We start from the raw sequence: 23866 nt of genomic DNA on the forward strand, positions 1-23866 counted from the left end.
ATAAAATATTTATTGTTAGTGATATTTTAATAATAGTTTTTATTATTAAAATGTTAAAAATATTATACTAGCATTAAAAAATTTTAAAACCACTATTCATTATTAAAATATTATTTATATTAGTATTTAAAATAATATTTATAATTAAAATATTATTTCTATTAATATAAAATATTAAAAATAATAAATAATTAACTCACAAATTACTCTTATTTTATTTTATTTTTATTAAAAAATTATCAATCTACTTTATTATATTCCTCATTTTATAATTAAAATAATCAAAATTTAAATCCTATTTATTAAAATTAAAAATCCAACATCTTCTTATATTTCCTATTTTCTTTTCTTACAAGCAAAATCATACTTTTTTCCATTTACCTTTCCATTTTCTCACTTTTTAATCCCACGTAACAAAGCTTAAAAGTCAATCCAATTTTACCTTTTCCTTTGTTTTGGATCAAACCCATTGTGTTCTTAAACCTCTGATAGCTGATGAAAGGGGAGAAGTAAAAACCATTGAAAGAAAAAGAAGAGAGAAAATAACAAATAAAGAAATGCATTACTGGGTTCGAGCTTCTGCTTCTGATTTATCGGGAACTCTTCCCCAGCCTCGGAGGTAAAACTAAATCTATTTATTATTATTTTTTAAATTATTTTTCTCATAGAAGATTTGTCTGACTGATTCTTTCATGGTTCTCAGTGGTCACACCGCTGTTCCTATCGGAAAATCCAAAGTTGTCGTGTTTGGTGGCCTTCTCGACAAGAAATTCCTTAGTGACATAGCTGTTTATGACATTGGTACTTTGGGTTTTTTTTCTTTTCATCGTTAGTTTTTGTTGGGATTGTTCTTTGGTATTTGATGAAAGATTTTTCAATTTTGCTTCATGGTCGTCCTGGTTTTTCACTGTTTCATTTAATTGGATTGCAACTTTACTTTTGATTGTGGCATTGGAAAATGCTATGGTTAGCTCATATTAAAAATCTATAATCTAATTTGTGTGATTTCATGGTTTTTTTTTTTAACTGTGTGAAAGCAAAAGTACCTTTTTGCATTCAAGAACGTGTTGAAATAATTGATTTATGTCTAGTTTTTGGATTGCATAAAACTCCACATCAGCTGATGCAACTGTTCAGTGAATCGTGTAGATAGAAATTTACGTTGCCGTTTATAAAGCATGAAGTGATTGCCAAAGAGGGTGATTTTGGATGTTGTGAAGAAATTCAATGCCTACCTTTGTAAAGGTACAAGTGATAAAGCAACCTGAGCTAGGGTAAGATGGGTGGCTTGTGTGTGTTTAGATAAGGAGGTTTGGGTTTTAGAATGATTGAGGATTGGAGTAAAGTCTTTATTCTGAAGCACAGGCGGATTTTGTTCACTCAAGCTGGGTGTTTATGGTGGCTTGGGTCTAACCAATTAAAGCTAATTTAAATCTCTTTATGTTGAGGTCTTCAATCTATTAGGATGGGGGAGATGATAATGTGAGTTAGATTCCTTCAAGATTAGTGTATTCACTGTTGCTGCTACTGGGGAACTTTTGAGGGTAAAATGACACTGTGGATTGGTATAGCCCGCTTTTATCTTCCTATTCTATTCCTAACAGTCGTTTCTTTGGTGGCCTTTGGAGATTGGCAGGCTACCATGAGAGATTGCTTAAATGGGGGTTAATTGCCTTTGTATTTTTTACCATGTAGTTTGTAAGAGCAGGTATCATCGCTTTTGGGAATGTTGGTTCTCTAGACATTAATGGAAAAAGGTTTCTTGATCCCTGTAACAATGATTGGGCAATTGGTAATTTTGGAGTTTTAACTTAGATGAATGCTTACTCATGCCAGAGGAAATTGTTTGAGAGATTTATTTTTCAGATCAACTTGGATTGTATCATTTCACATGTCTGGATTGAGAGGAACAAGAGACACTATGCTTGTACAATAAGGACTGAGGGTGTTTGTAAGTTTTTGTCTAATGTAGCAAGTCTAGAGAGTATTCTGAGATTTTTAATAAGGGTTTGTGCTTTAATATGCTTGGCACTCTTTAAGAAATAATTATTGTATTGTTTTGACAGTTTTCAGTGTTGTTGTACTATGCTGTTTTGAATGACATAATAAATAAAACTTGTACATGTGGCCATTGTTTCCATAGATCTTAAAAGACTGTGTGCAAGTTCTGACTTCTACCTTCCTTTTTCTCCCATATATTGCTTTAGAGAACAAACTATGGTTTCAGCCAGAGTGTACCGGAAATGGATCAGATGGACAAGCTGGCCCCAGCCCACGAGCATTTCATGTTGCTGTTGCAATTGATTGTCATATGTTCATCTTTGGTGGGCGTTCTGGTACCAGAAGGTATTTAGGAATCACATGCCCATACAAATCTATTTATTTTATTACTTAAATCATATTTAGTCACATGCTATTGACTATCACAATAATATCCAGGTTAGGTGACTTTTGGGTCCTAGACACCGGTAAACTTCTGTTTCTGTTATCTTATGATGTAAGCTTCTATAACCTTGTTTTTCACCTGTTGGAATAATCGAATTTATATTCATTCCAGATATATGGCAATGGTCAGAGTTAACAAGTTTTGGTGACCTGCCTTCTCCACGGGATTTCTCTGCTGCTTCAGCTATTGGAAATCGAAAAATTGTTATGTGAGTATGGTATCTTGGATTCTCAATCATGCAGATGGTTTTAATTTGTGTAACATATTTTTCAAGCAGGAGTGAATTGAGTGCAGGTATGGTGGTTGGGATGGTAAAAAGTGGTTGTCAGATGTCTATGTCTTGGACACAAGTAACTTCTTTGCTCTGGGCTGCTTGTATCTTCTTCCCCTTCATTAAGTTTCTATGTCATACTTAATAAGATGACATTCTAAGTAACAAGAGGATGTCCTTGAACAGTATCACTTGAGTGGACGGAGCTGTCAGTTATTGGATCACTGCCACCACCTAGATGTGGCCACACAGCTACTATGGTTGAGAAACGGTTGCTTGTCTTCGGTGGCAGAGGTGAAGTGTTATAGAGTAGCTCCATTATAATTGGGTTTCCATCATTCCTCTAGTCGTTAATATTTTGACCATCTAGAGGATTACCATTATTTATAGAGTAATAATTGGAAATTTATTTTTTATGTTAGCATAAAGATGGCATTTTATGTCTTCCTGATTATATATATCTTTGATACTGATACTGTTTTACTAGGAGCATGCTTGTTTCAACAAACTGAATTGTTATCATATATGAAAAACAAAAAATAGCTGCATATGTTGCTGAAATTCATGTGGTGTGGTTGGCTGTCAAATTTCCACAAACCTCCTCCGTCTGGGGTGGCACTTGTGATGTACAAGTTCTTACCCCTATGTGGGGGAGCTATAAATATGCACGGTCATGATTTGCATGTTCATGGTCTTGATTTTGCCCTTGTTTAGTGCAGTGTCACATAATATTCATGTACCAATGGTACATGACTTTCAGGTTTAGCCTTATAAAGTTACAATTCTGAGATATTGTGGATATATTGTTAACAGTACATCAATCACATTTTGTATATTCATCTTGCTATTAACATGACATTTGGTGATTACTGAATTGAAATGATTTTACTTCTAAATTCCAATGAAACAAATTAAGTTCTTCCAATTTCGATATTATCGTTTTTATTTATTCTAACTAATCTAATTTGTTTGGATGGTGAATCATTTGTATCATGGTGCTTATGCCGTCAATCTTGTCTATCTTAAAATTCTAATTAAGTTCATACTTAAGTACATAGTAGTTGTTTTTCTTGAAATGCTTAGTGGTTTAATTGATAATTATAGAGTTCCATAACTGGCCTTCATTATAGTACATGAAAATTGTCTTGTTCAATTAATTAAGCTAACATGAGTCCTTTCTAAACTTTGACAGGTGGTGGTGGGCCAATCATGAGTGATTTATGGGCTTTGAAGGGCCTGATTGAAGAAGGTCTGTATTTGAATTTTCTTTTCCATCTTAGGTATGCAGATACACCTTAATTCTTTAACCAAGTAATCGGATTTAATCATTCCCTTACTGGTGCTTACCCCATTCTTGACTATTGTTTTCTAAAATGTAAAAATGTTTCCTACTTAATGGTATCTATATAGTTGCTGTCTCTATCCTTTGATAAGTTTTGTCTTTGAGTCCAACTTGAAAGATTTTTGCTTCACTATGAAAATGATTTTGTTAATTGTATAATATTTAATGGCGCAAATTACATGAATCTGAAATTGTTCTAAGCATACTTGCAGCTTTCCCTTCCATGTTGACGATAGCATGGATGATAGATTTTTCATATAATTGTTTTTTCCCTAAATAATTTTATGCTGGCAATCATACTTCATTTTTGCTTAATTTTACACAGACAAAGCAGGCAATGTATAGATTAAATTATTATCGCCAATGACAACCTATTTGTTAATTGTTAATTAGAAATTTTAATTTTGTTGCTTTTTTTTATTTGAGATATCCCACCCTCCTTTTATTATATTTTACTTTGACATTTATCTATCTTTGGTATATGCAAATATTGTGCCACTGTGGCTTCAGTTTGTCGCATTTAGAATAAATATTGTTTTTGCTTTTACATTGCCTTACTGAATTACTAAGTTGATTTATGTTACCTTTGTTGTGGAAGGAAGAGAATGAAACACCTGGATGGACCCAATTGAAGCTTCCAGGTCAAGCGCCTTCTCCACGTTGTGGACATACTGTCACATCTGGAGGGCACTATGTAATGTCATCTCTAAATCCCTCACTGATTTAGCTGTGTATCTTAACACTGCATAACTAAAAAGTGCAGAATATGCAAACTAGCTTTCTCATAAAAATTGTGGTGTTGCTAACTGTTGGATTAAGTCTTTTTGTTGGATTGAATAACATTATTAATAATATACCCCTCTGCCACTCTTATATAGTAATAAAATATATGAGAATAAATATTTACTAATTTTTTCCATAATTTATGACAAAATTATGTGCGTAAATATGACTACTTTAACTTTATATTTCTTGATGAGCATCAACCTGAAATATCTATCTTAATGTCCATATCTTGCATCAGAATTTAAATTATTTCTTAATTTTGCCGCAGGGAGGCCTTTTTAAAAGGTTGCTGAATCTTTATAACTGGCTGTAGATGATATCATTGGACCTCTACGTTGAGCAGTGTCTTATTAGATTGAATGTTGAGCATCAAAGTATCAACACACTAAAAATGGGTGGTTGAGATGAGAATGTCATGGTGGATGCGTGGGCCTACAAGTAAAAGTTTAATTAGAAATAAATACATAGGGAAAAGGTGTGAGTTGCACCATTGAGGACAAACTGAGAGAAATACGTTTATACGTTCAAGGTGATTTGGGTAGGTGAAGAAAAGATCTAGAAATGCTCCCATGAGAATATGTGATTTAATGGAGGATACCTATTTAAGAGAGGAATAGAAAGACCAAAGAGGAAATGAATGGAAACTATAAACTGACCTTTTACTGTGCTTACTGAGGGCGTAATATGTGATCCTTATGGTTGACCCAACATAGTGGGAAAAGATTTAGTTTGTTCTTATATATAATTTTGAGAATTCCTTTCTTAATATGAGCATTTTAACAAACGACTGTTTTGGAATCTTAATGCTCCACCAATGCCATCTTAGTGAATTTCCCTTTTAAAAAAGATTTTATAATTAAAATTGATTGTATCTGCGTGTCTCTTCAAAGTTTTTGGTGGACTGAGGCTTAAGAATTCAGTATCTTTGTTATTATTATTATTATTATTATTATTATTATTATTATTATTATTATTATTCAAGTTCCCTCTGTTTACATTGTGAATTATTTTTTCCCATTCATTGCAGCTCTTGTTATTTGGAGGACATGGAACTGGTGGTTGGTTGAGTCGTTATGATATTTATTATAATGACTGTATTGTTTTGGACAGATGTGAGTACTTTTTTGGTTTCCTGGAACTTGTTGCATGCATCTTAATCTTTTGTAGTTTTCCTCATTACTTCTAGCTTCTTCTAATCCATGTGCTTTGACAAATTGATGGCTAGAGTTAAGTACTTCATGGATTTTTGTTATCATGGTTTTAGGTGGTTTTGTTTCTTGCACCTCTAAACATATACCAAACTCTTCCAGCAGGGAAGACAGAAAGAAGGAACTCTATAGGTATATGCATTAAAATGAAGAATAGTTCTTGATGTATCTAGATAGAACATTGTCGAAGCTCATTGCCTCTCAAGTCTCCACAATGATGCAAGCTACTGTTGAAATTCCAGATGATAGTTAGATACAAAGTTTGACCAAATAACAATGGACTTGAATCAGTGAATGGTTAAAGATTTTGGGTTTGATGTATTGAATTTGGATTCCAGAATGTTTATGCTTCATATCTATGCTTCCCATAACTTAAGTGTACAGAACATGACTTATAGCCTTGCATCCTTCATTAGAACAATGTGTATCTAATCTTATTTTAGTGTATTATTTACCACTGCATCAGTTGCTTCAGTTTCATCTTTTTTTGATTTTTTGCTGTACAATTGCCTCTACTGTTTAACTCGTTTTTGTTTTACAAAATTTTAAGCCCCATCCTTCCTCATGCCTAGTTATTTCTGTACTTTATTTGAATCTCACTATTGGTTTAATTGCCCTAAAACTAGTGTCTGCACAGTGGAAGCGCCTACCCGTTGGAAATGAATCCCCTGCTGCTCGAGCATACCATTCACTGACTCATATAGGTTCTCGATATCTGTTATTTGGTGGCTTTGATGGCAAATTAACTTATGGGGATATATGGTGGCTGGTTCCTGAAGGTACTAAATTCCCTCTCAACTAGCATAATTGTGTATCTTTGGCTATTCTAAAGTGATGGGAAGTGTTTATAACCTGATTCCTCTGAGTGGAACTGACTGGGAGGAAAGCAATGAGATATTTAGAACATGGGCTTCCATATACTGCAAGAAATTGCCCTTAATTTCTTCAGCACATGCATTTTGTTTTCTCTTTAAATCACATCTTGAATTTCATACGTAATTTTAAATGTTTAAAATGCTTTTAGTTTTGTCTCCTTATAGAGGACCCAATTGCAAAGCGGTTTATCCAGTCCCCTCCAAAAAATCTTCCTGATAATAAGAGAATGGCAGCCGAAAATGTTAACGTCCAGTCAGTTTTCAAGGTATTGATGCATATTCATCTGGCAATGCTCCACTCATTTTTTTTTTTTATAACTTTTTTGTTTAAATTTACCCAGTTGGACTTGATCTCTTGGCCTTTTCCTCAACTTGTTGAAGATTCAGTTGTAAAAATCTTATCTTTGAAGGTCATGCTAAACTTTTATCTTGTTCCACATATATAATAGCATGAGTGGGATGCACAATTAAGCCATCTTTTGTAAAATTTAAATATTCATTGTTAAATAAAATTGATCTTGTAGAATGATGTAGTTGCTTTTGGGAGAAACCATTGTAGGAATCTCCATGGAGTATTGCTGGTACATTTTTTTAGGTTTGAAACTTTTATAGAAATTTATTGGTGATATAATGGATTAATGAAAGTTCAGAGCTTGATATTTCATTTTAAAATTGAGTTGACATTTTCAAAGTACATGGATTTGTTCATTGTCCATTGTAAACGTAGTTTGATTTGAAGCTGATGTTTCCGATACCTTTAGGGTAATTTCCCATTGATGTTGCTCCAACCACCTCTAGTTTGGCACTATCTGATGATTTCCACATCTTCCACAGGAAAGCGAAAGAGAAAACAGTGCCATCACAGAATTGCAAAGAAGGCTAGGAATTTCAGTTTTACTCTCTGGTCCTGGGCTTCAGATTATAGATGAGTCTGAAGACAAAGAATTCATTGAACTAGGATCAAGGTTGATTGGTGAAAGAGTTTCTAATAATGAACAGGATTTGCTCATTCAGGTATCTTTGAATATTTGATTGTTTTCTCATTGGGTATTTTCTGTCAGTAATATTTCTTATGGTGGAATAACAGACTATTGAGATGCTCCGTGATCATTGGCGGAAATCTGCACCAAGCTCAATACCGCTGAAGGAGCTTGGACCTTTGCTTCGTGATTATCAACGGCTGATTACACGTCACCATCTGTAAGACTTTAAGTTAGCATAATTATATGTTCAGGGGGTCTTAAATAAGAGATTGCTATAGTTTCTAAAGAAAAGCAATTCCTTTTCTTATTTTTCCAAGTCCTGGTTTAATTTTCAACTCAGTTTGTTTGAAGATTTTGGCTTTTTTTTTGTTTTTTTTTCTTACTACTATTTTTTTAATTTTTAATGTTTGGCATTCTCGAGTTTTATATAAAAATTATCAGCCTATTACACCACAGATATTCTGCATCTCATCTTGGGGATATTATCAAGTAATAGGTGTTCATGCAGAATATGATTTCAAATCATAGACAATAACACAAAGGTTAGGTATTGTTTTTCAGTTAGTGGAGAATAAAATGAAAATTTGATGATAATTATGAAACTGAAAAACTGATAGAAAGGTAATAAAAACCTATTATTCTCTAATGATATGTCAAATGAGAAAGAAGAGTAGATGGATTAGGGGTTGGGAGGCTAAAGACGGGTAGAGTGATGAAGATTTGTTTGGAGAAGATGTTAAACTAGGCTGGAATGGTGAAACGAGTGGAATTTTGAAGTTGTGAAGAGAATAGAGTAAATAGCCGAGATTAAGGTTCTTGTCACCGTGATGATTCCATGATGTAGATGACTTTGGTGTTCTTTTTCTTGGAATTTATATGTTATAAATATCCAATTTAAATAAATCAACATCAGTAGAGATTGAATCTCTATAACAAGTAGAGGCTTGGTCTAGATCGAATTTAAGTCAATCAACATTATTATAGGGTTAAACTGAATAAAGATCTAGAATAAACTCCTTCCCAAACCTATATTAGATGGTGGTAGTGTAGATACGAAGATTTTTCGTAATATTTCTTTGGTTTTATGTCATAAATGACCCTTAAACTATAGTGAAATGTTTAATTTGGTATATGAACTTTAAAAATCTATAATGTGATACTTGAACTATGAATTGTTAACTAATGTGGTACTCACCCCTAACTTAGCTAACTTAAAATGATGACATGTAGTAGACAAACAACCCTCCAAGTATCATATTAATTAACAGATTCATAGCTCAGGTATTACATTATAGATTTTTAAACCACATTATAGGTTTTTAAAGTTTAAGTACCATATTAAACATTTCACTAGAGTTTAAGATCCACTCATGACATTAACCCTATGTCTTTACTTCTTCTATGGTCATTCTCTAGATAAAAGATTATTTTTATTTCTCTGCATTGCTATTATGGGGGACTTTTGTTACATGAATAAAGACAATTGTTAAAACTCCTCAAAGGTATATGTAGTGGATCCAACCAAGCCTATATCAGGAAAAAAAAAGGGTGATATGGAATTGAATTTGCTTGTATTTGCAACTGCATTTAGGAAGAGATAATGTCAATGAAAACAAAAAATGTTGTACATTTATTCAACTGAAAATTATTTCCCCAAGGGGAGACCCCTGTGGTTAAGAATTTGAAACTCCAATCTAGAGGTCTCAGGTGCAATTCATGGGATGAGTGCAGGATATCTCCCATTATGTAGCCCAAGAACCATGTGTACCAAAAAACTTAGTCTGAAAATTACCATCTTATGCTAGTAATAAGCCTTGTCTACAATAAACATTGATATGAAGTAATAGTTATCATATTTTTCTTAATCCTGTGTACTCCAAACATAATGAAGGATAAGAACCATCAATCTTTTTGTCAAATTTTCTAAACTAAACTTCTTCTGTTCTGTTCTCTTGTGTGTCAAATGCACCCATATATATATTTTTTTAATTATATGCAAGTCAAATTCTGTTTGAACCTATTAAATTGTTTGACAGAAATGTATAATGTTTTTCCGGAAGTTTCAGTTAATATACAAAATTATTGTATGCAAATCTCAAATAGGTAAATGTAAACTTAAGAACTATAATACATATTTTAGTTGTTTAACAGATATTGGTGAGAGGTATTACTCAAATATTTTTAATGTAAATAAATTTTCTAAATGCAAGTCCTTTTCTTGGTGGTTTTCTGATTGTTCACATGGCAGAGCAAATAGTGGATCTGATTTTCAGTCCATGGAGTCATGGTTATCAGGAAAAGAAGCTTACAAGTTTTATCACTTGAAAAATGTTTCTCAGGTATGATTCACATAGATGTAGATCCAGTAAAGTATTTCTCGTTTATGGCTGCTTTTGCACTCTTTTGTGCACAATAAAGGAAATGAAAAATTGTCTTTCAAGCAATTGTTGTCGAAGAAAATAAACATTATTCTCCTGCTTAAAGTTTATCATTTTACATGCAATTATTACAAATTGAAATTTAGAGTTACAAGATATTTGGTTTAAAATATGTGAATGGCTGATTGATCAAAAACATGGTATTACTTTTTGCATTTTATTAGCCTAACCTTGAACATGGTCCTATTGGTCGAGGTTGACTTGTTTGTATATCGTGCCAAGTCAGTATTTGGCTGTTCTTTCTAAAATTTTCTGTAGGGCAATCTAATGATGGTTTGGTCACTTACTCATGTTAAAAAGGAGCTAGCTTCACTTAATTGCACTTATATCATATGTGTTCGTCATGCTATAACCCATATGTATTTATTGCATCACACACTGGCATTCCTTTCAATTTTTGTTCTCTTATTTTCAGCTACGAATGGATGATATTCCAAAACTGCTAGCAGAATACAAAAAGATTCTACCTGAGCAGAGCACCTCTGGCCAAATAACAGGACTAGAAGAACACCCTTTGTGATTTTTGTGAGAAATGGAATTAAAAGTTCGGTATGATGCTTTTCTTTTTCTCTTTCATCACTAGAAAAATTTCAGGGTTTTGTTATGCCTGTTACTGGCTTTTAGCCTTATCAGTTTTTCATGCAAAGCTAGTTCAAATAATATGCTTATCCGTTCTGAAGACCTAGAAAACCTTTATATATATCTATACACTACAGACCATGCTTGTTGGTTTTGTCTGTAAGCTGTTAACTATGTGTAATATTGTGTCATTTACAACCTATTACAGTTATAGATTTTTGTTAGAGTGAGTTGTACTTGAATTCTTGTGATGAATGCACTTCTTCCTCTTCCTTCAAACTTTATATCTAGCATGGAATTTCATGGTATACCGTAGGCCTCAATCTTGATACCACTGGAACCGCCTGATGTATCTGTAATGGTGAAATTATATGGCAACCGATGAATTAGGGTTTCAAGTACTGAGATCCTTGACTTTCAGTCTGGTGAAATTGCTTAATTTTATGTTTCAATCTGAGGTTGTTTAATTTTGTGTTAATGTGGCAATATAAACATGCACAGTAATCATAAGCCTTTCTGCAAATAATATTTGAGATGTTCAAAAATGAAAATGCCTGTATTAATTTGGTCATGTCATTGCCACTTTACTCAAATAAGGGAATGACCATTTGACTATAGTTATATCAGGACAATAGTGTTTAGAAGGTGAAGTGCTGATAATTGTGTCTAATCCAGGAGCCTAATGCAGTATGTTCAAAACTTACTGAGCTGCCTTGATTATTTGCCATAAACCAAGAGTTCTGGTTCCCGTTGAACTTATGGACTTAATAGTTTTAGCATTAGACTTTGACAATTTGTGCATACTATTCGTTTTTATTTCATAATAAATACGTGTTAAATATGAAAATTATTGTGTGAAAATGTTAAACATGAAAATTATTGAACTCATATGTAGTTTTATTGAAGTTTTAACTTGTATTGCTTTCACGTTTTTATCGATTTTTATCGATTTCATATTGTATTACTCTAATCAATAGTTAGAGGAAAACTAATTCATAGGAAGCAAACTTTAGGTGAGAATATGCTATTAAGATGTTTATGTTCTATATACTTCGACCTTAAAAAATAAAGAGGAAACAAAAAAAAAAATTCTTATATCATTACAACAATACTGTCGCCAAATAATTATTCAGAGAACAGAATGTGCAGTGTTCTAAGCTAAAGATGAAAAGCCAGTATACAATTTGGACATGATTCTTTAAAGACCAGGAGAGTTTGAAATGTAGAGCAAAGAGGTAAAATAACTTAAAAATCCATGAAAATAAATGTTCAATTGCACGAGCTTAACCATAATTATCAGAATCAGACTGGAAATGAACCGTTATAAACATAAACGCCTAATATAGCCTCAGGATATGGATATTACTGTATTGATTCTATGTTCTTACTGATCTCCCCCAGCTTTTTCATTCTGGTTTCTCACTCAGTCAGCATCTGTTGAGAAAACATAGGCAAAAATATTATAAAAAACAAAAGTTAAGGTAAAGAAAAACGAAATATTTGAATTTAAAGCTTAATTCAATTGATTTATATAAATATTTTTAAAAGATAACATTTAATAAATTTAATATTCAAATATCAATATTTGCAATCCAATTCTCTTATTTCTAAACTAAGAATTTATTTGTATAAACAAAGAAATATTTGAAGGGGAAATATGAATGCTTGTCACCTCCATTAAAGTCGTAACCAGCTGTGTCTTTCCTAGTTTTTTTCATTGAAAGCTTCCATATCTTCTTTAAATACCAAGCAGATATACCCAAAATTAAGTAATGCGTTTGAATCTACATGTTTTTTAGTTGTAGTATTAAAAAGACAGCTCTAGATTTGGTATAAAAGAAGAAAAGAAGGCAAATGAAACAACCTTCTTTTGGCAGCTCAGTCCAAGAGGCTTTAGCTTCTTGTTAGCCATGTCAATCTTCTTTCTTGCCATACCAACTTCCTCAAAGGATCATACAGCACTTCAAGTTCCTATCAAAACATTCGGACACCAAATGAAAATAAGACAATTTTTTTTACATTTTCAAAACTTTCTTGAATGATCAGGTGTTGGCTTCTTCTTCTTCTTTTTTTTTTTTTTTTTCCTGTTGTGGAACATACTTCCCAAATCATTGACAAACGTCTTGTTTCCTCTTCAGCACGGCCAAGCTGGAGCTCAATTTTCTCTTTGACTCGCATTTTTTTCCTTCCAATCTCTTCTTCCCTAGCTTGAATTGCGAAGATCTCCAATCATAAAATTTTTTAATATAATATTTAAATTATAAATTTATTAATTAATATGATACTTATTTTTAATAAAATTAACTCTAAATTATAATATGTGATGGACAAATAATTTTTTAAATATTATATTAAAAATATTTATAATTCAAATATCATATTAAATATTTTATTATAATTTAAAGATAATTTATGATATTTTCTCTTTTAACATTTATTTTGTACATGTGATTATGGTTTATATTGTGGAATGTAATGATTTTTCATTCCATAAATTTCAGATCTCTCATCTCAATAATATCTTAAAAAAACAATAAAATAAAATTTTTATTTTTTTTTTATTTTCTTTTGAAAATATCTTTTTTTAATTAAAATAAAAGAGTAAAAACGAAAAGAAGGTAATGAGTTTCGATTGCTTTACAAAAGGCAACCAATTGTATGTCAACTAATAGATCCAATATCCTCTTTTAATATATTATACACAACAAGTATATAGAACTTTAATTTTTTTTTACCAGCGACGGATAGGAAAGAAATTATTTTTTCTCTCAACTTTTTCATTTTCTAATCATGCACAGAAATATATATTTTTCGTTACATTCACTTTTTTCTTTTTAATTTTTTATCTTTTTATTTTTTTATCCATTTAACCAAAAAAAAAATTTAAGTAGATGAAAGTCAAATTGATTCGAATTATTTTAAACAAACATGATATAAAAAATAAGAGATGTAAATAAAAATTTTACGAGTTTAGCTGAATAAGATAAAATTTGTTGTAATTAAAAAACAAAGTAAAAACAATTTTGTTAATCTAACAAACTACCAAATTATTATTTTAAATGAGGCTATCACACAATCATACAAATTTTATTTATTCCAAATAAGTTTCATAGGCATTCTTTGAGCCACAGTCACACTTACACAAAATCACAGTCAGGCTTCTTCATTTGGTAAATCAAAATAAACTTTCAAAAAGTGAAAAGTTTTTTTTTAAGATAATTTAAAAAAAAAAAGTTCATTTTCCATTGTTTGGATTGTTTTAGAGAAAATAAGGTAGTATTTAGTTTTAGAAAATATAATTATTTTTTATTTTTATTTTTTTGAAAAATAAAAAATAAAAATGAAAATGAATTGAAATATGAAAACAAAAAAAAAAGATATTTTCAATTATGAAAATAAAGGGTATTCATTACTTTTTTTTTCTTAATTTTTTGTAAGTTATCATATTTAAACACTTTTTAATATTATTAATTAATATATATTATATTTATAATTAGATGCCATTAATAACAATATCATTAAATATTTTATTTATTTTTTTATTTTTACATTTCTAAAAAATAATTTTTATTTTCATTTATCAAATAAATTTTTAGAAAACAAAAAACAAAAAATAAAAATAAAAAGTAAAACAAAAAACATTTTCTTAAACCTATCAAGCATAACTTTTTCCTTCTTCCCTCACTACCGCAGCCAACATGAAAGGGTGGACCAGGCCAGCATTTCTTCTTCCCTATCCACCACAAACAACATCAAGCGATAGTCTAACAAGACGACTCCATCAAAGACGATAAGAACGTGAAGCAAATCAAGGAATGATCTGCTCTCAACTTATCCTTACAAGAAATCTGTCTTGTCAATTGGGTATGCTTTGAATTTTTTGAATTTCTTGTTTCTATAAAAACCCAAATGAAAATTTTGGTTCTTTCCAAAACAGAAAAAAACCTGCAAGACTAGTAGTTATTACTACTCTTTATTAATTATTACTATGTCTGTATTAAAGTTTGTTGATGTAAATATACGATTTATTGACCACATATAATTTCTGAATTAGATAAATAATAGTAGTAAGAGTTATAAATGATGGCACGTAAAAGAGGAAGATAACATGACATGGCGTACGCAGTAGCATGTGATAGGGGCTGGCTGTGCTAGGGAAGTCTTTACTGAACAGTTTCCAGGTATTCTTTTCACTCTGACAAAACTTCCCACAGTCTTGCCTTCAAAATTATCTGGCTGCATCACAGCTTCTTTACTAAGCTCCTCCTTAAGTACACAAGTTTGATATTTTCAGCAACTATAGAAGCATAACAACTCTTAGGTACTTTATCCATTCTCAATGTTCTCTGTCTCTTGCATTCTGCCATTATACGTTCATGTTCATTCATTGAACAACTTCCACTATCATTCTCATTTTCATCCGAAATTGATTGTTTAAAAGTATCAGCAAAATGAGCTTCCAAATTTACTTTATGTTGTTCTTCTGCACCAGTTTCTTCTGGAAAACAGAAAACAGCTTTTCATCATAAAGAACCATCTTCTTCTTCTTTTCCTCACCAAAAAGGTTTTTCTCTAAAATCTATCTGAGATTGTTATATATACTTCACATTTGTGATAATTTTTCAGTTGCATCTATACCAACAAATTTCAGAAAATCAATGAGAGGTTTTAAACCCCATCCAACATATTTTCTAACCTGAGACTTCTTTCTTTTGCGAAATGAATTATCTGTTGGATCAAAATCTGTATCACTATCAGCATCTGAAAGTGTGACCACAACATCTTTATCCTAAATCTTGTCAGACTCTAAGCCAACTATTAAGCATTTATCTCTATGTCTTTAAACATGAACTCTTCTGTATCTGCATCTCCAAAATCTAGCTGCTGTCCTGTGTTCATTTTTTGTTTTGATTGCTTCAATTTTCTTGCTGTGCTGTATTGATTCTTGGTCATTTGAAGCTTGATGAGGATGGTTCATGCTTGCTACTAGATCGAAACATGCCTATTAGGCATCATTGGACTTGAATCAATCATTTTATCCTTTCATTTTAATTTAAATTGAAGTTCATTGGCTATTCATTGCAAGCTTTGTCCTCTTTTAAATTCAAGTTTAACATTCAATTTAAAAGAAAATTGTTTTTTTTTTTTTTTTGGTTTGGGTAATAAATGCAGGAATATATAGTATAATTGGATTACGAATAACTGGAAGCGTTTAACACTCGTTTGCTGAGTTGCATTCAATGCATTTGTTAGTTTGTTATGCAGAAAAACTAAGAAATAAAACTGTGTAAAAAACTGAGTAAAACTAAATATATATTAAAAAACTACTCATAAAGAATTATACAAGCACCTTAGATTTATATACAACTAACTAGTAGGTAAATTAGGAAACTAAATCTTCCTAAAACTGATCTTATAATTGAGGGATTGTCTATCTTAATTTTTTGTCCTTAATTATAGGAATACAAACACTTAATTATAGAAATACAAATATAAATATATAGATTACAAGATTACAATCAGCTGTAAAGAAGTATTTTCCCATGTGTTATTATTTTTTCATAGGAATTTCAAAATCTGGCTGCTACTCTACTGCTACTATTGTTTGTGGGCATTTGAATGAGAGAATTCCATGGATTTGTTTTTCACAGTCTGATCTGACCTGTTGATCGATGGAATGCGTTTATGATTTGCCTTTTATGGTGCTATAAAGTTAGTTGCATTTATTCAATTGCATTTATTTGACATCATAGACTGATTTTGGCCTTTCTTAGTGTCAATAACTGGATAGGATTCTGGTATTATAGTTATAATAAATGATGCTCTTTAGAATTTTCTCTCTGCAAAGTATTTTAACCTATTTTTCATTCATTTAATAAGGAATTTATAAATATTTAAGATGCTTGTAGTTTGGGTTATGAAACTGTAGTGTAGCATATGATTGCTTGTTTGATGTTTTTTAAGATTGAGTCTTTGTTTTACACTTGTTGGTGAGGTATATATAAACTAAATCCCAAGTTTATATATATGATGTCTCTGTTTACAACTGGAGTAATTGGGCATGACAACAAGATTACAAGACATGGAATTCATAGACTATACTGACTTTATAGCATTGATGTGAAGTGTGCTCTGTTTATGGAAGGAGAAAATACCATTTTCTTGACACAACCAATTCGTAGCAACGCATTACAGGGGCTCGTGTATGATTATATTCTCTTTGAAGCTCCATCTTCTAACAATTCCACCAAGAAACATTGATCCTGTTTCCCAAATCAAAATAAAATGTCTGATACATCAGTATATTAAGTTGTATATTTAAATAACTAAAGAGGTCTTCTATGTTTACATTTACAGCTACTAGGTTGACATAAACAAAGGTTAAAAAAATTAGTTGTATGAAAAGAAGGCAAAATGTTACATTAATGTATGGTAGTGTATTTTAATTACTTGGATTTGTAGATTGTTTCCCTGGTATTCTCAGCATCATCAGCTGCTTCAACTTGCATTTTCTGAGCTTGTGGCTGCTGTTGCTTCCTTTTCATTTCTTGCTTTCAGCTTTTTTGCCTGCCTCAAAAAACAAGTTAATTCAAAAGGTTTAATTTCACCAAGGTTGCAAGAAAGGGTGGTTCAATATGGCTTTTAGTTTATATATACTTGACCAACTAAGGTGGTTTTGACATCGTATAATATTTCGATATAGCCCAAACAAAATAGGGCTTGTCATTGTCATTTTACACTTGTTGCACAAACACTCTTATGTTTTAGTCATTTTTTTGTGATGCCCTTTCAATTTTGTCCACACGAAATCTATTTTGCTTTACTCATCCATTGCACTTTATATCTTAATCATACTTAAATATGCATTGTGAAATTGTTGTTTGTGGAATTTCCTTAAGTCTTTTATGTAGTTACATGGATTAGTATTTTGTGTGATATGTCAAAATACAGGATGTTATTTGTTGACTTATTTGTTATTTTTTAGTGAATGAATTTTCTGATTTAGTTTTGTTATGAAGCTATCTAAACAGTCCCTACTTCTACCTTTGATTTGCAATAGTGAATAAAAAAAGGTCTCTCTTTGGCTTGAACCACTTGAAGATTGTCAAAAACAAAAACAAGAGCATGAATATATACTGAATAAACCTTGATCCCTTTTATGTGCATGTTTAGGGAATAGGAATATTTCAATATATAATATTTAGGGCACATTATATATGTAGTTATACTAATTTGATTAAATCGTGCTTAGTTCAGATTGAATTATTATGAATGTTTCACATGCTTTGTCACTAGACTTTTTGTTACCTAATTTCAAAAGGTAATTTTGTTTGGTGTTCAAATTCTTTAGAAACATATGATTAACATGGATAAAAGTTGTATGATTGAGTCTAAGTATTCTAACAAGTATGTTGCTGGAGTTTCATCTTTCATGGAATTTGTATGTACCAATATAGGAGAACAATGTAAAATTCGTTGTCCTTGTAAAGTTTGCTTAAATGTATTTACTAGATGTCAAGATGAGGTTAAAGATCATTTGCTTTTGAAAGGTATATCAAAGAGCTACACCAAGTGGATTTATCATGGTGAGCAATTTGATTTCACAATGCCAAATTTTGGAAATCAAGCTATTGGGAGTACTAGTTCCTACGTAAGAACAATTGTTAATGATGAACCTTTGAATAATAGTATGTATGATCCTTAAAAGATGTATTTCCTAGAGTGGATGAAGATGATCATAGTTTTAATTCTAATTTGGCTGAGGAAGAAACTGAAAAATTCAGCAAACTTTTGAATGAGGCACAATGTGGACTATTACCATAATACACCAACATGTCTAGGTTAGAATTTATTGTAAAATTATTGCACATAAAGTTTTACTGTCAAATGAGCAACAAGGCAATAAATACAATATTGGGACTGTTGAGGGAGGCTTTTCCTACTAGTACAATTCCTTCATCGTATTATGAGGCAACAAGAACTTTGAGAGACCTAAGACTTAATTATGTGCCAATTCATGAATGTAAATATGATTGTGCTCTATTTTGGGGGGAGTTTAAAGATAAACAAAGTTGTCCTACATGTGGGACGTCATGGTAGAAGGTTGTTGACAAGTAAATTTCTTGGAAAGTCTTGCTTTATTTTCCACTGAAACCATGACTCCAAAGATTGTTTATGTCAAAGAAAACAACAGAGGATATGCATTGGCATGAGGAGGTGTGTTGAGGATGATGCATTGAAAGATCTAGCAAATAGGGATGCTAGGAAAGAATTTAACAAGGAGAATGGTTAGTTTGCACATGATGCATGAAATGTTAGACTTGGCCTAGCAACTGATGGCTTTAACTTTTTTGGCTCATAAGCTCTACCTATAGCATGTGTCCTATTGTGGTTATGCCATATAATCTTCCACCTTGGTAATGTATGAAGCAGCTTTTCATGATGATGTCATTACTTATTCCTGGACGAAATTTACCAGGAAAAGATATTTGATATACTAAAGATATTGATATATACTTGAGATCATTGATATATGTGGGAAAATAGTTTGAGGACTTATGATGCTTACAAGAAAGAATATTTTCAAATGCATGTTGCAGTTCTATGGATTATAAATAACTTTTCGGCTTATGGGGATTTGTTAGGTTGGAGTACAAAATGATATTTGGCATGTCCAATTTGTAATGATGATGCTTCTTTATGAAATAAAATCTGTTATATGTATCACCATTGTTATTTGCTTGATGACCATGTTTGGTGAAAAAGTAAAATGTTTGATGGTAAGACAGAAAATAGGTCAAATCTTAAGGAGTTATCCGAGAGTGAGTAGTTGGAACAATTAGAGGTTGTGAAAGATATCAATTTTGGAAAGCATCCAAACAAAAGAAAAAGAAAGCGAACCCTTGAAGAATTGAATTGGATTAAAAATAGCATATTCTTTGAATTGCCTTATTGGTGAACACTGAAGCTACAACATAATCTTGATGTGAAGCACATTGAGAAAAATATTTATGATAATGTTTTAGCAACACTATTGAATATTGACAGAAAGACAAAGGGTATATAAATGCAAGGTTAGATTTACAAGATATGAAAATAAAAAAAGAACTACACTTGAAAAAACTCTCAGATGGTTCTTACTTGATGTCTCATGCATGCTACACTTTATCAAAAGATAAAAAGAAGACATTTTGTGACTTTTTGAAATCAATGAAGTTTCCAGATGGATATGCTTCGGACTTCTCATGATGTGCTAATGTAAGTGATGGTAAGATTTCATAATTGAAGAGTCACGATTGCCATATTTTTTTACAAAGACTACTTTTGATTGCTACAAGGAATTTTGTACCAAAATGTCAAGCAGTAGATGATCTTGACAATTTCTCTTTAAGATTATGCTCTAAGTTATTGAAGAAGAAGGATGTGGAAGAGTTACAAGTAGATGTTATCCTCATTTTGTGTAAGTTAGAAAAAAAATTTTCTCTAGCATTTTTTGATATGATAGTGCATTTGGCTGTGCACTTGCCACACAAGATCATGCTTGGAGGACCTGTTCATTATTGGTTGATGTATTCTATTGAAATGTAGAAAAACTTTTACAAATTTAATTTTCAAAGTGTTTAAAGAGGTAATAAAATCTAATAAAGTTTCATTTGTTTACTAATAAGGTTCTTAGGTAAATTCAAGATGTATGCATGAAATAAAGCTCGTCCAGAAAGAGGTATAGCAGAGGCATATACTTCTAGTGAATGCTTAAAATTTTGTTCTATGTATTTGTTTGGGATTGAGACAAAATTTAATCAAAAAGAGAGAAACTATGATAGGGGCAATTAAGTGCATAAGAAAAGGCTAGTTGTTTTTTCAAGAACTATTCGCCCTTTTAAAGCATCAAGATATGATGTCTTATCACAACAAGAGTTTGAAATGATTAAATGGTATGTATTGAACAATTGTGATGAAATCATACCATATTTGGAGTAAGTCTATTGTCTTTAATAATGAATTATTTGAGTAAGTTAAACTTTTAGTTTAGTTAAGCTAACTTCCATTTCAATTATTTTTATTATGTTCTAGAAAACATAAAACAAAGCTGGAAATGCAAAATAGTTTATCTATCGAAGAAAACCATAAAGTGTAATTTTCCTTATGGTTTAAAAGACACGTAAGTAAATGATATTTATTGAATAACAATAAACATTGTAAAATTATTTTAATAATATTTATGTTGACTTGTTTTTCTTAAATGATAGGTTACATGGTTGCGAGATCAATGTTCTAAAGAAATTTCTAATGAATTACTTTCATTAGCTTATGATCCTGATAGATGTGTTTGAAAGTTTACATGTTATATTGTTAATGGGGTGAGGTATCACATGAAATAGTGTGTTTCCATTTGAAAAGTCAAAATAGTGGTGTGATGGTTGAACGCAATCATGAAGATGAGCAAATTGACTTTTATGGTGTTTTTACTAATATAATTTAGTTAGATTACATAAAAGATTGTCAAGTTGTTTTGTTTAGTTGTGAGTGGTTTGACCTTGATAGTAAAAGAAAAAGAATTCATAAAGATGGTCATTTAGTAAGTATCAATGTTAATAAATGTTGGTATGAGAATGACCTGTTTATTTTATCAATTCAAGCAAAGCAATTGTTTTACTTGGATGATAACAAGTTAGGGAAATATTGGAGGATAGTGCAAAAGTTTCATCATTGGCACTTGTATGATGTTCCAAAGATGTAGCATGTTGAAGGTGGTGAAATGTTTGATGTGGATGAAGATCAAATAGATCAAGAGAATGAAATGTTTGACAGCGATAAGATTATGCAAATTGATGAAAATAAAGGACCATTGGATAGGGATGATATTGCTCCTAATATCATTGTGTCTGATTTAATGGAAAAACAAATGAAATACTTAATGATGTGTCCATGAAAGAATCTGATAAAGATGGTGAAAAAGGGCTTGAAGATTGTAGTGCAGAGGGAGAATTTTATTATGATGAATATGATAGTGATATAGATCCTATTTTGTAAGTATTTATGTTATTTCCTATATTATGATAAATACTTCTTTGATATAGTTTTTTTTTTTCTAACATTAATAGTTCTTTTATATATTGCTTGTTATTTTATCTTGGTGACTACTTTTTTATATCATGTTTGCCAACTTTTTTTTTTACATCTTTGACCTATAAGTATTATTGTTACAACCAATTTAAGGTAATTGGCATATTAAATATTGTTTTCTATTTCTTTTTAACTTTTTTATACTAAATAAAGGATGATTGTTTACACTTTCTTTGCCTATACTTTAGGATGGCACCCAAAAAAAAGGTAGGAGAAGGATCATTGGACAGTGAGTTCATTCAACTAATGCCATAGCTATGCATTGTCCTTCCCTGGAGCCACCACATCAAGTCCAATCAGCTAATGACTCACTGGAATCACTACAGCAAATCCAACCAGCTAATAACTCACTGGAATCACCACAGCAAGTCCAGTAAGCTCATTAGTCAATGGAATCACCACAAGAAGCTAATGAAGATTCACTCCTTGAAAATTCTGGTGTGAAATCATAAATTTTTGTTTATACTAGAAAAAAGTTATAAACTATTTTGAGATGAATTGTTTAGAGTTAAAAGTATTTGAATTTTACTAATTGAAATCTCTAGTTGTATAAATCATGATCTGGTTTGAGGCTTTGAAATTAAGAATGATTTATGAGTCTTGTAAGGATTCCAATTCATTGTGCCTTTCCTCCTTCTAATACTTGATGGTTTGAATCCTTGAGATTTCCTAGGACACCAATGATTCTGTTTCCAAAAATGTTTGAATCCTTGTATCCTTGATGGTGTGTGAGTAATGGACCTTAAAAATGTATATATTTTTTTAATACCATCAACCTAGGACGCCAATGATTCTGTTTCCACTAGTTGCTTACATTGTGTTGAGAGATTTCTAGCTTTATTGTGGAAATTGCAACATACTTGTATTGCTTCTGTTACATTAAGAAATTCTTTGAAAGTTATGCTATGTTGTGACCTGAGAGAAAGATGAAGTACAATGAGAGATAAAAGCTTTGAATGGTTATTGATTGATCATTGATCAATGAATTGTCTTTCATTTTTGACAGTCTTGCACTGAATAAACAGTAAAAATTAAAGATTCACACTGATTATGAATAGGCCATTGCATGCAACTTAGGACTGAAGTTCACTCTGTTGCTGTTGAGATAGCTGGAGTTTATACGAGGATGAAGATGTTAATTTCTTATAATTCTTTCTTTTTCTTTCAATGCTAGAAGTTTATAGCACCACAAGGCACTGTTGATTATACTAGTAATAAGTATACAATATGAAGTCTAACATGCATGGCCACAATGTTATCCATTAAAACCTGATGACATATGAGTTATATTCTTTTTTTTTCCAACCTACCAAAAAGAAAAAGGGGAAAATTCTGTTTCCTCAAATAAACATAGTACTTATTTTTTTTTATTGGTATTGTTTGGTCTTAAATTCTTTTGTGAACTTTTTCAGTTTTTCCTTTCTAACCAAAAAAAAAAAAAAACTATTTTGTTCTTCATTTTGATACATGTAAAACTACAAGAGTTTCTTGTTTTTCTTTTGCTTGAGTTTGCTGATTGACAAAATTCTGAAGTCAAAAGACTTGGGGTTGGTAACCTTGTATTGGTAATTTCGTTTTGCTTGCATTGGTTTATAGTCTTTTAATTGTAAGTCAAAAGAAATAGTTATCTTCTCATGTTGTTATATTTGTCTATTGTAAGCTGAATGACTAAATTCTAGGCAGTTGTTCATTCTGGCTTATGTACTTTTTTGAGGATCACCCAAGTTCTATCAATGTGTCAGAATACATAAGTGCCATCAACATTTTAGTTATTAAATGTTGTTGAAGTTTTACATATAGGCACTTTTTGT

At 31.2% G+C, this 23866-nt stretch overlaps 1 protein-coding gene, 1 long non-coding RNA gene and 1 pseudogene across 3 annotated transcripts; 2 read left to right on the forward strand and 1 right to left on the reverse strand.

Moving 5' to 3' along the window:
• The first annotated feature begins 394 nt into the window (after positions 1 to 394).
• LOC111296376 (Galactose oxidase/kelch repeat superfamily protein) lies at positions 395 to 11207 on the forward strand. 2 transcript variants are annotated; one of them, XM_022890657.2, is made up of 16 exons: positions 395 to 619; positions 704 to 801; positions 2208 to 2346; positions 2440 to 2468; positions 2558 to 2654; positions 2741 to 2796; positions 2904 to 3011; positions 3910 to 3966; positions 4662 to 4753; positions 5873 to 5957; positions 6680 to 6832; positions 7094 to 7194; positions 7763 to 7942; positions 8016 to 8128; positions 10160 to 10250; positions 10765 to 11207. In XM_022890657.2, exons 1-16 carry the CDS (start codon positions 558 to 560, stop codon positions 10867 to 10869), a joined length of 1566 nt encoding a protein of 521 aa, XP_022746392.1. In that variant the 5' UTR covers positions 395 to 557; the 3' UTR covers positions 10870 to 11207. The 2 variants fall into 2 exon arrangements, with proteins under 2 accessions (XP_022746392.1, XP_089597092.1); XM_089740966.1 differs by lacking the exon at positions 2440 to 2468 and having other exon boundaries at positions 577 to 619.
• Positions 11208 to 11618: 411 nt separating this feature from the next.
• Positions 11619 to 14095, reverse strand: LOC111297717 (uncharacterized; annotated as a pseudogene).
• Positions 14096 to 14521: 426 nt separating this feature from the next.
• LOC111296737 (uncharacterized) lies at positions 14522 to 22670 on the forward strand. Its single transcript, XR_002690998.2, has 2 exons — positions 14522 to 14792; positions 22244 to 22670. It is a non-coding gene; the product is annotated as an uncharacterized LOC111296737 (long non-coding RNA).
• The last annotated feature ends 1196 nt before the right edge of the window (positions 22671 to 23866 follow it).

Source organism: Durio zibethinus, chromosome 12 (assembly GCF_047325235.1).
Source record: "Durio zibethinus cultivar Kanyao isolate XHJ-2024 chromosome 12, ASM4732523v1, whole genome shotgun sequence".
Classification (NCBI taxonomy): domain Eukaryota; kingdom Viridiplantae; phylum Streptophyta; class Magnoliopsida; order Malvales; family Malvaceae; genus Durio; species Durio zibethinus.

Coding starts and splice junctions, on each gene's coding strand:
- LOC111296376 (XM_022890657.2), top strand. CDS start 558: ATGCATTACTGGGTTCGAGCTTCTGCTTCTGATTTATCGGGAACTCTT. Junction 3,967..4,661: donor GAAGGGCCTGATTGAAGAAG/GTCTGTATTTGA, acceptor TGTGGAAGGAAG/AGAATGAAACACCTGGATGG. Junction 6,833..7,093: donor ATGGTGGCTGGTTCCTGAAG/GTACTAAATTCC, acceptor GTCTCCTTATAG/AGGACCCAATTGCAAAGCGG.